Here is an 18,357-nt window from a genome sequence, read left to right on the forward strand (position 1 = left end):
ACTGAATGAAAAACTGTATTCCTATAAAAATAAGGAAAAGAGACACTGAGAAAATATGTCTATGCTTCACGTAACAAAGCAGTACAAATTTGTACCATTCTTTAAACCACTCTACAAGCACTTCCATGACAACTTAATTTAATGAAAGATGAAACTGATATGCCCCTTGCATGTTTTCTGAAATGTGTCCTTATTTCAGTCTGGTTTTCAATGTACATTTTTCAGTTGGATATGAATAACCCAGGACATAATTTAACAAATGACAGAGATGGTCAGGACATACATTTTCTAATAACAACACTAATAACAGGAAAAATTCTCCTATTAGAACAGAGTCACTCTAATTTCTCTACAATTACAAAACCAAAGCTTTAAAGCTCTAAAAGCAAATGCCTATGGAGATCCTCAATCATCCAGGTCATGCTTGTCCCAAAGGTGCTTTTCCAAAAGGCAACTGGATTTTCTGGGTTCCATTCCTTGAAAACATTTCCCTTCTCATCCAAGAAGTTTCTTCAGTTCACAGATTTCAGTTCACATTAGAAAGCAAATGATTTTTTTAAAAAAATTTTTTAACCCAAACATAATTGGTTAGAGTCTAAAACTTGGGACAAACACAAATGTGTAATCAGTAAAGTTGTTATTAGACATTCTAAGGAATCTGTACCATCTGTGATGTCATACATGCCCCAAAATAACAAGCAGTAGGAGCACTGGTGCTTCTTAAAAATACTAGCTCTTCAAACACATTCATTATTTGACAGAGCTCTAAGAAACTTGATGAAACTAGATACAGAACTTAAATGTGTGTAGAGCGCAGTAAACTAAAGTCTGAGGTTTTTTTCTTTCATATGTGCATAAGTAAAATCTTAAATTTATAAAATATAAAAATGCTCCAGTAACTAACATACAGTAGCATTATTCACTCCACGTTAAATATGAGCTTAAATAAAACAAGTAATGTTCAAATATTCAATGAACACAGAAAACACAAAATACAAAGTACTAGAGTAAGAAAAGTAGTAATTTGCTGATATTTCTTTCAGTGCTAGGCATCAAATCTTAAAGACAGAACCAGAATATGTTAGTCTAGTACAGCGGTTCTCAACCTGTGGGTCGGGACCCCTTTGGGGGTCGAATGACCCTTTCACAGGGGTCGCCCAAGACCATCGGAAAACACATATTTTCAATAGTTATAGGAATAATTTTATGGTTGGGGGTCACCACAACATGAGGAACTGTATTAAAGGGTCACGGCATCAGGAAGGTTGAGAACCACTGGTCTAGTAAGAAAACCAGATATACAAGAAGCAAACATTCCAAAATGTGGACGGAGGTATAATTTTGAAAGCATAATTATCAAAGCCTTGTTTAGGATCAAACATAATTCTGCTCTATGAAAATAAATCTAAATGCAGGGCTGAGGGTTTATTTATTTACTTTTTAAATTTTAGCAATCAGGAAAATGAATCTTTGACACAAATTGGCTCAGGGTAACATTAAAGAAAAAGGTGTATATGACAGCAGTTAAAATATTATTGTTGTAATATTTACAAGCAAGAACATCAAGGCTGGCACTTGTTTGGATCAGAAATACTAGGAATAACATACTTGTTTCTGAGTACAAAGAAAACTTGGAAAACTTTGGTTTTCTAAAATACTTTATCTTGTCAACAACAGATGACTTACAATTTTTGCAAGGCCATGTTTAACAAGCAATCTTCTAAAAAGGCATTGTGGCACTAGGGTTTCCATTTATCTTGTCTGGAACATCTTCAAAATTTCTAGTCACTTCTAGCCTATGATTTTTCTGACATAGTCTAATAGTCTAAGATTATTCTGATAATCTTGGTGTGCCCCTTTTTGCTGACTGTAAATTTGCTTTTATTTCAAAATAAAATTCCATGTGCAAAAAAAAAAAAAAAAAACCTCTCCAAAGTAAAAAGAAATAACAGCTATTACAGTGTTGAATCATGGTTATTTTACAGTGAGGGTTTTCTATGTATGTTAGAACTTTATCATGTTTCTTCATGCAACATCTATATCGGTCTAAAGCTTACTGCTAACTTTCCCAGAAAGTGAGGTGGTATTTTCATAGAAATTTTTTAAAAGCTGCTGTTTCCCCTCCATCCTCACATTTTATCAAATGGAATTAATACATTATTTTAAGAGTTCACACTCCAAGATACATTTTTCAGAACTCATGACAACGATCATGAAAATGTACATTCTGGAAAATGTACTTCAAATGACATGATTGCATACGTGCAAATATGAACAGGACTGGAAAACTTAAGTTAAATTCCCTGATGTTAGCATCTTGTTTTTAGATACTATGCTGTAAGACAGCTATTAGATATAACCTATTAATAAAATGTCAGTTAAAAATATACATGTACATTCAATTATTGCATCCTACGTGAAGCCGTGGCTCACCCCTCCTAAAATACTGCAGGAATAAAGGTACAGAAGAATTACATAGAAACAGAGTGAAAATCAGCATTCTTCATCTTACAAAATAATGCCCACAGAGTAAGAAAAGGTCATGAATGGTGTTAAGGTTAAAGAATATTATTGGCTTGAAATTACTTCAATTTCTACAAGCTAGTTCAATACAGACATACAATACACTCAAAAGAAAAGTCTTTAGCAAAGCACAACTAGAAACTACAGAATATATTGTCTTGAATATCTGCCAAGGATGAATTCAGTTCTTTAAAAAGTCAATTTACATAAATATTGTTTCTGATGCCTATTTACATAAGGTAGCCAAGTCAGCTTAACCCACAAGGACTTTCTGTGTTAAGAAGCTAATTGGGTGATATTTAGGTCATCCTTTTTCCAATCACCCTCTGAATGGGTGTTACTGAATAGATTGGGCAATAGGCCAATGCAATGATGAATTGAACTGAATGATGAAACTCTGAAATGTAAAGGTATCAATAACGGGGGGAAAAGAATGAACTCCATACGAGGGTATAAACACTTCCAATATCATTTATAAATTAAGTTGTACTGTATACATATTAAGCACCCCATCTAAACTATGGTTCATTATTCTTTTAATAAAAACTGTTAACAAAAAAATTAATTTTGTCATCATTATAAAATCACCCCTCTCTTTAATCACACACTACGTCAGCAACCATACAAGGTATAACAGCTTTAGGAGTACAAATGAAGATGTAAAACTCTGTGCAAAACTGCATTATCTTAAGCATCCAAAATTTCAGGAAGTAATACCACCAAAAGCAGACGTACAGTAGAGTCAGAAACATAAACAGAAAAAAGGCCTGGGGATACATCTGGAGAAAAAGTATCAGTGGCAAATGGTGGCAGTACTTGCCACTAGAACTTTTGACAAAGTAAGATAAATGATACTGATCTGTCAATGTTTTATAGCAACAACTGTTTTTTTCCCCAGACTACCTCTAGTTGTTTTACATTGTTGTTTTACAAGATGTTTCCAATTTCCTCATCCAAATAATTGCTTATTGGGTTAAGACACGTATGTCTGTGTGAGTGTGTATGTGAACAAGCAGTCTTTGTGGAGTGTGCTTTCCTTTCTTCAAATTATCCAATATCTTTAGAAGAGCTGGATCATCGACTCCCTGGATCTTCCTACTCCAATCCATTTAACTGCAAAAGCAAAAACATTTTTGCATCATATCTTGGAAGGAAGTCTTTCTTACGAACTAAAGCATATGCAAAAGCAATAGGAGAAATTATTATTGCTTAAAATTTTAATTATCATTCCATAATTTTAATTACCACATGAAAGTTAGTCAGAAAAGCAAGTTTTATTGTGATTAGATTCTCAAGAAAATCAGCTGGCTCAAACTACATCAGATACCAACTTTACCACTGGCACACAGCTTTTTGCAGATTGGCACACCCTTTTTAAATGTAATCAATACTTAATAGTCCTTTGGTATTTTGGTCATGCCAATTTATTATTCACAGATAATTTATATTAGTAGTTTCATTGAACTAGTTGGTCAATAGTGTGATTAGTGAATTGTGTGATGCTTTGTTCCTTAATCCTTGTTGTGTTACTGATTAGGATCTTTTTTTTTCCTAGGAATTCTGCAGTATTGATGCAGGAAAAAACAATAACTAGAAAAACTAGTAATTTTGTCATAGTGGGAGGAGGGTGCAAAATATAATATATGAAAACTCAGTATTTTCCATCAACAAACTCTTCTTTTAAATGTACATTTAAAAATTTTATGTCATCTAATGTAAGTGGAGTATGAACTTTTCCAGTTTATCAAGTAATAAAATAATAAATTGTGCTTGTTAAAGCTTAAACACATTTGGGGATAAAATTCCATTCTTTTAATATTAGGACAATCATTTTTAATTGCTCAAAATTCAAAAGGAACTTTTCATTCAATCAATTTAAATTATTATTAAATGCAACAATTTCCTTTTTTAAAAAAACAAGTACATTATATGTTCTATTTTTGATTTCTTAGTGCTTCTTATTCATAAATTTAAGATTTACAGACGATGATCTGATTGCTAAAAGTAGCTAATAACAAAAATATGAATTGTTGTACAAAAGTATGATTCCCCAAGTATCCCTTCAAACTTGCAGTTGTGTTACGCTTACCTGGAACTCCGAGCTCCATTTCTATAAATCGAACAAAATTTTGTGCATTTACAGGCAATTCATCAAATGTCCTTGCATTTGATATATCTTTCTTCCATCCTGGGAGGGTCTCATACTGCACCTCTACTTTATTTAAGACTTCTTGGTTTGCTGAGAAGAAAAAAGAACCAGACTATTAGAATTAGATTTATGTTACCACAACATAAGACTAATCGATTATTGTGCTCAGGAATTTCTATAGCTGAAGTAACTAAATAATTAGTTATTAAGAGTCCAAAACAATTGTTTTGATCACAGAAAAACATTCATAAAAATAAGGTTAGCTATCCAATCACTGAATTGTAGAATATAAGCCCATCTTAAAATGGTACTGAATCTTTCCTTTGGTAGTTTACACAATGAATGAAAATAAACAACCAAAGTCTTATATCTATCAGAGAGGGGAAAGTTCCCTATCCAAGTAATTAATGCAGAGAACTGTATTTTCTTTATAGATGAAATATATGGAATTGTATCAACAAAACCAACTGAAGCTGTGGAGCACATCTAATAGCAACCATATCTTTTTAGTGGCAGTAACACTATAGAATGAACATATTTGGTACATTTAAATTTTCTTACCTGGGAAATGAGGTATGATTTTATTATCTGATCTGTAGGCAATCCCAATTTTAATTTCAGGAAATACATCCAAAATATCCAATTTGGTAAGAGCCAGTCTGTTTAAAACAAATGTTCAAATTTTAGTTATTTGTAGGCAAACATAAACTCTTGGATTTTAAACTGAGATTTACCTTCTTAAAATACCATCTACTTCAGTATTTGACTGAATACCAAATTACATCAAATAAATTGCAGTTATTCACTAGAGCCGATGCACCAGTTAGCTGCCTGCAGATGTAATTGTAGTTCAATATTCTACGGTACCAATTGTACCGCTGAGAAGTGGCAGCTTTCTTTTTCAGAATCTGCACACAGCTACTGCTATTACTTTTCTTCAAAAATATACAGTATGTTTAAAGCAATTCTTTTTGCTAGGGCAGAATAAAAACAATTTTAAGAGGCGAAATGTAAAATTAAACTAAAAACAAAAGCTAAAAACACAATAATTATTTCTAAAGAGCAAAAATGGAATAACTGCAGTAACAAATTTTGATTAAAATCAGCATGAGATACTTTTTAAAAAATATTACTATATGAAAAGTCTTAAAAGCATTAAAATATATATTTGTTTTACCTAGGAAATAATTCCCTTTCTAGAAAAAAAGATTCCAGAACAGGAGACCACTACTGGTGGGTATCACCTTTGAAAATTTCTATAATTATATTATTAACCAAACAAGTCCTATTTGAGTAGAGAACTCAATGGTATGTGGGAATGATTTGGAACAAAGGGCAATCAGACAAAACGAAAGGAACAGATAGATAAAAGGCAGCTTAGTCTGCAGCAGAAATGTGGGCGGGGCAGGAGGGTCAAAAGAGATTCCCCCCCCCCCTGTTTTTTGAGCTGTGAAGGGATGCTAGTTGGGGAGAGATTTCAGATTTGTAAGGTTCTGTTAATACAACCTTACAGTAAAGAATTGGCTCATGCGGTCGTGTTTTCTGTCTGGTCTAACCCATAAGGCTGACATACAACCAATATGGTCAAGAACCAATTGCTTAACTTTGGTGCTGTACCCTCCATTTTCAGAAAAACTACTATTCCTCTTCTAGAATACATTTTTAGGAACAATATTATAATAAAGAAAACTTAAATGAATTGAAAAAAATCCCAAAACATTCCTAAAACTTTAATTAACACAAGGCATATTCTCATCTATATTGAATTCTATCAACTCACGTAAATCACATTTTCCTAGTGATTCACTCAGAAACTCAGAAAAGAAATTCAGTGATAGAAAATAGAGCTAGATATAATTAACTACTTAAAAAAAAAACCTGCTAATATCATTAACCGATCTGCCAAAGCCCTGTCACCCTAACAATTCCCTATTTAAATTCAAAACAGACAGTCCACTGTTAATGTATAACATACAATAGTTCATTTAATGGCCTTTCAAAGTTACAATGGCACTGAAAAACTGACTTATCACCGTTTTTCACATGTACAACCGTTGCAGCATCCCCATGGTCATGTGATCAAAATTCAGGTGCTTGGCAACTGACTCATATTTATGAGGGCTGCAGTATCCCAGGGCTACATGATCCCCTTTTGCGACCTTCTGACAAGCAAAGTCAATGGGAAAGCCAGAGTCACTTAACAGCTAAATTACATATTACTAAATATGTCTATATAAAATCTACATAAATATTACTACATAAACATATGTAATAACATATTACGTATGTTACTAAATTAACCACTGCAGTGATTCACTTAACAGCTGTGTCTAGAAAGGTTGTAAAATGAGGCAAAATTCATTTAGCAACTATCTCAATTAGCAACAGAAATTTTGGGCTCATTTGTGGCCATAAGTCAAGGATTACCTATACTACATTTCCATCCTGAAATATGTAAAATTAGTATACATACAAAAGTCTTACAATAACATCCATTTTTAAATCACGAGTTTGTACGATGACATTCAAAAAACTGGAATTTTGTTTCTTGGAGTAATGATTATTTTCATCTGTTACTTTGGAATATTTTAAGGTAAAGTAAAGGTTCCCCTCACACATATGTGCTAGTCGTTCCTGACTCTAGGGGGCGGTACTCATCTCCGTTTCAAAGCGAAGAGCAGCACTGTCCGAAGACGTCTCCATGGTCATGTGGCCGGCATGACTAAACGCCAAAGGAGCACGGAACGCTGTTACCTTCCCACCAAAGATAGTCCCTATTTTTCTACTTGCATTTTTTACGTGCTTTCGAACTGCTAGGTTGGCAGAAGCTGGGACAAGTAAGGGGACCTCACCCCATTACGTGGCACCAGGGATTCGAACCACCGAACTGCCGACCTTTCGACTGACAAGCTCAGCATCTTAGTCACTGAGCCACCACGTCCCCTTGGAATATTTTACAAAACATGTAATATATACCAGTCAATAAGACCATATGAAACCAGTACACATTACTCACGCAGTGAATCCATTGATCATGTGAGCATATCTAAGCAATACGAGATCAAGCCAACCACATCTTCTCTTTCGCCCTGTGGTCACACCAAACTCTTTTCCTCGTGTCTGTAGCAATTCCCCAATTTCCTAAAAAAAAACCAACACAGTATTGATACTATCTTGGAACAATTTTATCAACTTATAAACCCAATCTATTTGTAACAAAATAAAGTATGTTTTACATTCTACCCAAGTTAACATATATGAAACAAGATAAAAATATAGAAGCTACCTTTATTAATGTCAGGCAATTTAAAAATACTAGCAAAATAAACAATTTTCTCATAAAGCTATTAATGGCATTTAATGTCTATATGCTAAGAGTGACCTTTGTCTTTCAAATTTAAATGGGGTGCTGAATCTTGTTCAGAATCTTGTCCCATTTTAATTGGGACAAGATTCTGAAAGACAAGTCACTCTTTTGAAGACAGCAAAATCTTGGTTTTGGACAGAGGGGACCACTGGTTTGAAAGAGGGGACAAGGAGATCAGATTTATTAAGATTGAACAAGTATTCTCTCAAAGGGGGTGGGGGCTGAGTATGACACCACTTATCCCTGTGTCTACAACACAGTCTTTTCAGCAGTCTCAAGAAGCAGTCCCATTTGCATTCTGATTCAGGTGACCCTGAGGGTAAAGATGAAACCTCCAAGAGGCCTCAACAACATGGTTGTCTTTGGGACAATCATGACTTGCATGACTCAGAATCTCCATAGACATCTCTACTATTGAGAAAATGTCTATTAAAATCTTTACTTAATTTAATGGAAAATTACATGCATGACATTTGAGGCCATGTATATATATTTTAACATTATACTTACATTGTTTTGTTCTGTAGGAAAGGCACCAATCCCAACTCTAGTTGTATATGCTTTCACAACCCCATATACTTCACCCACATTCTGAGGTGGCATACCTAAGCCAGTGCAAACACCTCCCACAGTGCAATTTGATGAGGTTACAAAAGGATAAGTGCCTATTAACACAGGTTAATAAAGGGTACATAAATTGTAAGATCTGTATTGTTATAATAAAAGTTCTTGAACAGTGTATAAATTGTATCTTATTCACAGTGCTGCTTTTTATACCAAGAAACATTTCCACTGAGATATATAGCTGTAGCTCTTATTCATGCTTTATTTAGCACCCATTTATTCCATACAAAATTTACAGCTAACTGCAAGGATATTTTTACAGTTCTGCTTAATTCAGAAATGCTTTCTAGTAAAAACTTTATGTGCACTATCTGAACATGTATTATATGTGCTATCTAACAGATATGCACGTATTTAATTATGTTCCATCATATCACCACAGTTTCTATCAGAAGAAAAGTATATTTATTTCTCAGCTTTTGGAATGCAGGATATTTAAAGTATATTTCTGTGTTTAAATTTGAAGGGGAAGACTAGTTCCATGTGAGGAAACTTATCTCAACATTCCAAATTCTAGACCATTTTATTAACGCATATTTTCATCCATATCATCATTAGAATAGGAAAAAAATCACAGAGTTAGCAATCACTTTCAATATGTTCTAGTTAAAAATAAGTTTTTCAAAAGTACCTAGAATTTATAATACTACCAAAACGAAGAGTTCTATGGCACATTAAAGACTAAACAGTAATATAAGCTTTAATGGAATACATTATCCTGTGTGGGGAAAAAACCACTCATCTCCTAAGGACATGAAAAGTAATTTGAGATGTTATTTATACACTAGTCATTTTTCAGAAGTGAACACGTTTTGTTATTCATACTTACCAAAATCAATGTCCAATAATGTTGCGTTTGCACCTTCCACTAAAATTTTCTTTGGAGAGCCATGCAATGCTTCATGCATAAAATATACCCCATCCTTCACCATTGGTTTGATTCTTTCTCTATAGCTCTGGACAAATAAAGAGTGTTGCACAGATTAGAATTAAATTAGTACATAGTGATGTGCAATAAATAGTAAAGTGCAATGTAGACATTGTGCTAAATATAATAACAATAATAGTCATATGTCTTCCCAACAAGATATCCTTTTGAAATTCAGAGCACTGGATTGTGCCAGTTTGGTGAAAGCTGGTTTAAGTGCCCTGCTTTAAATGAAGTTATGGATGCCACCAATGAGCTACTCTTTGTATGAAAGAAATAGGTATGTATGAGTGTGACTAAATAGTAAAATATTTAAAGGAAACAAATATGTTCTTCTTGTATTAAAAATTAAGAACATCCCCATGGGATCAAATAAAAAGTCTATATGATCAAACTAACAATATTTGCCAATCAAATACTCTCAACAAAACTGCAAACAGGAATATATAACGATCTTATTCTAAGGAGGGTATAATCTCTCTTTAGCTGTGGTTGTCTTTTCAAGCCCCATTCATGGATTGTATAGTATTTTGATACTACAAAACAAATGCCTATCCCTCCGTAAGACATGGATCCTGAGATTCCAATCACAGATTTTTACAAGAAATATGAGCTTCTAAGAGATAACTTCCTCAAACGAACATGTCTAAAACAGAGAATTTACTATAAAACAATTTAATCACTAAATACCTTTTCACAGCAATATACAATGACAATCTTTTCGTAGCATCTCTGAAATCTTTATACAGATATTTATTAGTGTCGCAGCTTTCTGTTTTCTTTAAAGCCCTTTCATTAGAGGAAATGTACATAGAAAAATCCATCAGCTAACAGGCCATTTCTGTGTTTTACCTTTAATCTTTTCAATTCTCCTTCAATGTCGATCTCTAATGTAGGGTAAACAGACTTGTATTGATTGGCCAGGACTTTGAATCTAAAAAGTAAAAAAAGTTTATATTCTATTATATGTGTAAAATATTCACACAAATCTTTGATATAGACTTTGCTTTTAGAAAGTGAAAAGAGAGAAAATTATAAGTGAGAAATCCAGCAAGGAGTATGAAAATCAGAATCTACAAATAAGAAAACTGATTGCCCTAGTAATAAATATACACAGAATGTAACATTACACTAGAGAAATCGTTACCTTTCTGAAAATTCTTTGAAGTCAGAAACTAGATCACACATTCTGAGCCCACTTCGAGCTGCTTTAGAAGAATACACTGGACCAATTCCCTTTTTTGTGGTTCCCAAGCTTTAAAACACAAAAAAATAAAAAAACACACACACATACTACACAATCTGATTGACTCTCAAATGTGATAACTGATTTCTTGTTAATATTTCTTAAAATAAAATTCATTTTGATGGCTTTTTACTTGCCACTCATAGGAGTTAAACTTGCTCTCATGTGAGCATCCAAGGGGAGGATTGAAAAAGGGCAGAATGCAGGCAAGTGGGATAAAAGGCAGACAACCATTATCAGTGGCAGACTTTTGCAAATACTGTTATAAATAATTTAAATGTATGTATGTGTATGCAGGTATGTGCCGGTATGCACACAGTTTAAATACTAGCTTTCTGTTGTTAAATATGATAAACATAAAAATACACATTTATTTTACATTACTTGAAAATTTACACAAATTTTACATAGTTTTCACTGAATTTTAATAGTATGATTATTAGCATGTTACCGATTGCTTTAACATAAAGCGGTGTGTAAAAAAATTGTAACATTGCTAAATGTTAAGGTTATTCAAATTAAAATTATATAGGTATTATCATTCAAAGTGGTCAAAAAGTCTTCTTTCACAGTTGGAAGTAAAGTTTTGTTGTCCCAAATCCTACAGTATATAGGACATACATTTATATCTTTTATCTATATCCTTACCTGACCCTCAAACTATTCAGCTTTTGGCCTCTAACCACAAATAAAGGAAGCAGTTTATATATTGTACTAAACTAAGGTTTTTTAAACTATAATTTGAATAAACTAACATTTAAAAAATATAAATGTTGGTCTTTCAAACCACAATGTCTGAATTCACACATCATTCTCTAAATCAGACAAAACACATACTGAATTAATGTAATGTATGATCTGAGCTGCTATATATAAAAAGTAGAAAGAGTTCACTATACTCTGCATCAAAATGCTATAATATTACTCAGCTGATCTGTACCAATATTCAATAAAAGCTTAAGACAATGTAAATTAAGCATAAAAGATTCTAATATCTGGGGTTTGCAGTTACTAAATTTTAGTTTAGACTATGAGTCAACGTTAATCTGCACTTCAGATACTGAAGAGAGAAAAAACCCAACCCCCAAAACCAAACTTTTATCTGTGCTTCTGTAGTTTTAAGTGTGACATCACAGGGAACCCTTATTCCAACATAGAAATCTTAGTAATTAATAAATAATATAGTATACTAATATAATACGTTGACAGCCTAATATGAATCAAATAGTAAAAACACATTTGCCAATTTGTAGGTGCAACTGGATTTTATTTGGTTCATTAGTTGCTATCAATAGCTAAAAAGCTTTCTATTCAAATAAAAATTATATTTTAAAAACATAGCAAATATTAAAAACACAACTAGCCAGAGTTGTTATTATAGGATTTTTGTTTGCAACGATTTAACACCCATACAAAAAATACATCACCAATAATTTGATATCGCCTCTTCCTATATTGTGATAAAAAGCAGTTTTTCATATTTTTATTTTGCATCGTTAAAGGGAATCCACCAGGATGGCAATGGTGTTTTTTAAATGGACTTATATTTGTTTTTGGCATGACAGATAGAAACATACACAAATAAAATAACAAGCAAACAAAGAGTGCTGTACTTTTCCTCCTTGATAACATCATTAATGATTAATGCTGCCATCTCAAAACTTTGGCACAGATTCTCAAACAATTTTATTTAATAACAGCTATTTTCCTGATTCTGATTAAGATTTCATGATTGTATGTAATCTCTAGAATGCACTGTTTACAACAACATGTTGTATTCTGATCCTGAAGATTCAGGTAGATTTTTCTATTACTGATCAAGAACAAGATTTATATACTTTAACAGGTAAATGGTCTTTACAATCATGTTCTACATTAGAAAAAAGAGTGTTTTTCTAATATATTCCTTGAGTTATATGTAAGCCTCCAGGTTGAGGCTTACAATTTAAAACCAAGTTTACTGAACAAACCATACATTGTGTTACAACATTGTCTGGTTGTACAATTTGGGTTGCCGAAAAAAAAATCTTACTTTTTAAACCTTTAAACTGCCTGCCTCATCAATATACAAAAATAAGTAGGAATTTATAGATGTTTCAGACATCCTATAAAAAGTTTCTGAATCATCTTATTATAAAATGTCCTTAAAATATTGTGGAGGAATTGACAAAAAAGACCTTTCATGACATTAAAACGAGTAAGATATTTGACAAAGCACAACATACTTTTTCCCTGCTTGCTCTTGTCTTTGTTGTTCTTGAATGCCATCAGCAGCTTGGTGGAAGTCAAATACTAAGGAATTTCAAGAGTACAAAATGAATGGACTTCTATACAAATTTAAATTTTGGAGTTCCTTATTTTCATTAACAACTAAATATTCAAAAGCTCCAACAGAAAACACCAGAAGAAACATTGTTTATAAACTATACACTTTTTGGCAAGACTGGAAATGTGGCAATTGTAAATTATATTGTACTGTGCTGCAAATAAAAATATATTTTCAAATATTTTTTTAAATTCCTTCTCAAGCAGAATCTAATAATGTGACAATTGTGAACAGTCTCAGAGTTAAATTGGTGAGGTTTTCCTATGCAATTTCATATACAAACATACAGTAACACAAAGAACCCTCTGAAATTAAAGTTTAAAAAAACCTTTCACGGGCTGTAATGATTGCTTAGTGCCAATTTTTCTCTTTAGTTAACGTTCCACACCCAAATCATTCTTGCATAGCCATTTACTTGGTAAAAAAAAACCTTCTGGTGCCAGGGGAAAACTTTTAAAAACCTATTTAATGAACTGGTGTGGATGAAATGTCACGAAACAGAACAAGAAGCTTTCCAGGTGGCAGACTGCCGATTCCTTACCCATGGTTAAACAATAAATCTTTAATGTAGCTTATCAGAAATGATAATTGTCATGGAGAAAATCTATCTATGTGATCTGTAGGGTTGAAACAACCCGATGGCACATAATCATAATCAGTAATGAATGGGTAACTATGATCTTGGGACTGAGACTGTTTAGAGTACCAGCAGGCAAATCTTCCTCATTCATTATAGTACTCCCAGTACACGATAAGCAAATGACACCTTTGGAAACCTACATTTCCCAGAATACCAGCTTTTTCTTGATTAAATTTTTATTTTTTCTGAAAAGGTTCTCATTGCAACTGATTGGATGAGTGAAAGGTGCTAAAGAATTGCTTTTAAAATTTCTCTGATGAAAAGATATCTGCTTGAGTCAAGATTTGGCTAAGCAAAGTCAGCACTTGTTATGTGAATTTGATGCTAAAAATGAGAATGCAGAAATAAGCCGGGAATAGGCAGTATTCCCTGGCTGAGCAATGTAGTTGCCAAACTGGAGAGAACAATGACCCTGTTGAAAAAGTTATCTTAAAATATGACAAAAGCCAGCATTTGATTCTACAACACTAAGCTAATTTTAGAATCAAAATCTCAGTGAGATTAAGTATAATCAGAAAAAAATGGCTTGAGGCATTAACTTAATAATATTTTCCCCTGAATGTCCTAGGATGCTACAGATCCCAAAAAATGGCCTTTGGAATTGCAACAATTACTTTAAGAATTGACAAGTAGTTCATCCATAATCATCACTTAGTAAAGAATTACCAGTATACATATATTGATGAGAGTGCAATTAATATAATTACTTACCAATATGGGCTCTGTCCGATATAATTAGCCTTTTTTCCCAGCCTTCTAAACCTTTTGAAGAAATATTAGGTAATACTCATTAATTTTATTTGTCAGTGTTTAATAATGCAACCCCATGCATATTTATGCAAGAGTACATTCCCCTAAGTCACTGTTATTACACTCAAGTATGCAAAGGATTCCATCTAACCATCTGGGCTGATCTCAAAAAACTATGAAGTACCAGTCCGGGCTAGTGCTTGGTTGGGATATCATTTGGGAATTCCAGGCTTTTAAGCTACAGCAGAAAGGAAAAAGGAAAAATCCCAGAGAAAGACAGCAGCAAACCATTTCTATATTGCTACCAAGAAAACTATATATTGCCACTGCAGTTGAGGTGTTTAATTTTTTTAATCCATTCTAAAAAATGTCATTTTCATAGTGACACAATGAAACTTCTAACCTTGAACTTTCACCAAAAATCTGGGTGGGATTTCTAATGTCACATCAATTAACTTGTATTTACGCAGTGAGACATCCTTTCCTTCTCTTGCAAATCCTATGTCTTTCGAAACTGCTCTGAAAAATCTTCCTAGCTGATAAAGTTAAGAGTTAGAGAACAGGACTGTGGGATGCTTTTGAAGATTGGTTCAGATAAGTCTGTTCTTCCACATATGTTTTTCGAATGTCTATATTTCTATTTTTATTTTCACAATATGCTGTTGGATATTACTTAATTTAGCATCATACTAACATCATTTTCATTTTGGAGCACTGTACTGCTAGATATTAGCTGCATGAAACAAATATTTTTTTTAAAAAAAAGCCAAAGGGAATTATCAAATTGCTAACTGAATATAAGGCAACTGAATGAGAACAGCATCTTATCAGTCAGTTCTATTATACTGTTGTGAGAAGACCATGAGAACTACCGGTACTTCAAATAGTAGCTTACCAAGATATTCTCACCTTTTCCTTTTTTAACATTTTTCTCTGCTTCTTCAAACAATCCTGGCAGGTGAATTACTACACCATTTCCTGGAGAGAGAGAAAAAAGGTTCCAAAAATAATGTGAGCTCTCTTCCAAAAATCACAGTTTGAAGTATGATAAAATAATGTAAATACTATTACACACATCATATTTTTATCATGTATTGGTGATTTTGGTTTGCAAGGAAGTACATTTCTCACGCAAGGCAAAGCACTGTCATTTTACTTTCTCACCCTCTCTCCCAATTGCTCCTCCACTGGAGCTCCAGAAAGTTAAAGCACCCTTTGGAATAATAGAAATATAGCAGTGTGTTATTCACTCAGTAGAGAGATTAACACGAATATAGAGACCCAATTTACCTAAGAGTAAGTAGTCTCAAGTAGCATAAACCAGCCCCTTGGATACAGACCGAAGAGTTTGAAGTTCTTACTTTTACACTATAGCTGGTTAATATGAACTAATCTCTACTTATTACTTGTATCAGAGCTTACAATTTAACCTGGAATTACTTCAATGGTATGTATACTTTTTTTTTCCAGGTTGTTGCCATCAACCTTTAAAACTACCACATTAATGGTAATTTTGAAAGAAAAAAACCCTGAATTTAAAACTTCTTTATTCCCCCTAAAACCAGCAACAGATAAATAGAAATGAATCTGCCATTTCTTTGGAGAATCTAAGATTTATTTATTTATTTACTTATTTATTTTATTAGGCTTATATGCCACCCTATCTCCAACGGACTCAGGGCGGCTCACAACAATAAAACCACAATCCATAATGCTAGTTAAAATGCCTAATTAAATCAGATACAATTAAAAACCCATAAAAAACCCCATCAGTCCAGGCCGGGGGACTCGAATAACCAGGTTTTTAATTTGCGGCGAAAGGTGCCAAGGTCAGGGGCCAGCCGAAGCCCCAAGGGAAGTTGATTCCAGAGAGTGGGCGCACCCACAGAAAAGGCTCTACCCCTGGGGGCCGCCAGCCAACATTGTCTCGCTGACGGCACCCTGAGCAGGCCCTCCCTATGGGCGCGAACTGAGCGATGGGATGTTGTTGCTGGCTGCAGGTGGTCCGCCAAATATCCTGGGCCTAAGCCATGTAGGGCTTCATAGGTCATCACCAGCACCTTGAATCTCACCCGGAGGGCAACCGGTAACCAATGCAGGTCGCACAGGAGGGGTGTTACATGGGAGTATCGGGATTCTCCCATCACAACCCGCGCGGCCGCATTTTGCACCAGCTGAAGCCTCCGAGTGGTCCTCAAGGGCAGCCCCAACATATGGGAAGATAGCCTTCCCATATGTTGGGGGTAAAATAATCTAATATTACTTTCATGTAAACACAGTAATACTATTCCATAATGTCCCACAATGGTATGTGTCTGATCTCCCCCCTCCCCCAACACACACACAGCTTCTGGAATGAAGGACTCATCTAAGACTTTTGTGATTGCTATCACAAAATGGCTCCACATAGGGGCGTATCATTTAACACATGATTCAGATGATCAGTGGCAACCACTCTGTAAGACATAATTTCCCACCTGTTTTTATCAGCCTCACAATTATAAGCAGCAACTTAACTCTGTCTTCATATTGGACAAGCAAGAATCTTCCAATTAACATTTTAATTTTCTAAGAATGTCTAAAGTATCTATGTAAAGTCAAAATACATTTTCTCAAAATAAAACTAATAGGGTAGCTCTTTGCTTTATACAGTGCCAGCTTCCCATTGTGTAGGAGGATGGTAGATGGGTGCATTGGCTCTTATAGGTGCCATTATGGAAATTTTAAGTAATGCATGTTTTTTTAATCTCTCTCTGGTGTAACTACTGTTATGTTTCAAAAATGTGAAAAACAGCAGCTATAATGTTTGAAGGTATTTCTGAAAGTTGTACCTTCCAGACTCATCAAACTGCAACTTCTATTGTGATGGTTGAGGATAAGGTGAGCTGTAGTCCAAGATAGCTAAAGGAATATAAAATTAGGGTGGGCTCCTCTATAACTGTTGCTGAATGCATCTGCTATTTGAAGAATGCATTTGGTTCCTGCCTGCCCTACTGCCAGACTTGTGTGAGTGGGTATCGTGATTTTTACTTGTACATGTTCCAACAGACATGGAGAGCCTACTTAGACATAGGCGACCTCTGTTATTGGTGCACTTTAACCGATAAAAACTTGATTTTTCATGTATAAAGCAGATATAAAAATATATTCATGTATGAAAATAGGAATGACTCAGAAGAGGAAAAAACCCCACTCCTGTTCCCCACTATGCATTGCAGTTACATTTGCTAGGGAAGACAGATGGCAACTCATTCAACCCTGAATTCTGAGGTCAAAATGGATCACCCTGTGGCACACAGCAAGAGATATGCAATTCCTTTTGCTTAGCATCTCTGTAACAGTATATTCAGTGGAAAAAAAATCTTATCTTCTGCAACTTACTGCATAACAGTAAAACAAATTGTTTCATCTAACAAAGTCTTGTCCCAAACCTAGTATCACTTGGGCAATTAAAAACAACAGCAATACCCAAATACAATATGGATACTTTTTTTTCTTTCCTAGGTTTTAGCTTGAGAGGTTTCCCAGCATTCTTGCAATGATGTATTAATTTTTTGCATCTAGTCATAAATAAAGCTACACTTCAGAAGTAGAACTACAAATAGTGTGATCCTCTGAGGAAACAAAAGCAAATAAATCATTTCCATAGATACCATTAACATGGGTGGTGTCTAGAAATGTGTATTTCCTCCTTTATTTGCATAAATATTGCAGCAAGTGAGATATGTCCTCATGTATTTCCTCACTGTAGTTACTGAACAATGTATTTCAAATTTTTCATAAACACTGAGGAACCTTCAAGAT

At 34.0% G+C, this 18,357-nt stretch overlaps 1 protein-coding gene across 2 annotated transcripts in view; it reads right to left on the bottom strand.

Moving 5' to 3' along the window:
* Nucleotides 1-1,418: 1,418 nt before the first annotated feature.
* The window catches only part of ADSS2 (adenylosuccinate synthase 2), a 30,324-nt gene continuing 13,385 nt past the window's right edge, over nt 1,419-18,357 (bottom strand). The window contains exons 3-13 of one of the 2 annotated variants that reach the window (XM_034428228.3): nt 15,463-15,531; nt 14,515-14,565; nt 13,063-13,129; nt 10,739-10,846; nt 10,444-10,525; nt 9,493-9,619; nt 8,550-8,704; nt 7,689-7,813; nt 5,234-5,331; nt 4,613-4,762; nt 1,419-3,636 (exon numbers count right to left, since the gene is read on the bottom strand). In XM_034428228.3, the coding sequence (XP_034284119.3) occupies nt 3,584-3,636; nt 4,613-4,762; nt 5,234-5,331; nt 7,689-7,813; nt 8,550-8,704; nt 9,493-9,619; nt 10,444-10,525; nt 10,739-10,846; nt 13,063-13,129; nt 14,515-14,565; nt 15,463-15,531 (1,085 nt within the window). In that variant the 3' untranslated portion in view covers nt 1,419-3,583. The remainder of the gene's footprint in view (nt 3,637-4,612; nt 4,763-5,233; nt 5,332-7,688; nt 7,814-8,549; nt 8,705-9,492; nt 9,620-10,443; nt 10,526-10,738; nt 10,847-13,062; nt 13,130-14,514; nt 14,566-15,462; nt 15,532-18,357) is intronic. The other variant, XM_034428229.3, reaches the window with a different exon arrangement.

Source organism: Pantherophis guttatus, chromosome 1, assembly GCF_059756535.1.
Source record: "Pantherophis guttatus breed Tessera chromosome 1, ASM5975653v1, whole genome shotgun sequence".
In the NCBI taxonomy this organism is placed as follows: Eukaryota; Metazoa; Chordata; class Lepidosauria; order Squamata; family Colubridae; genus Pantherophis; species Pantherophis guttatus.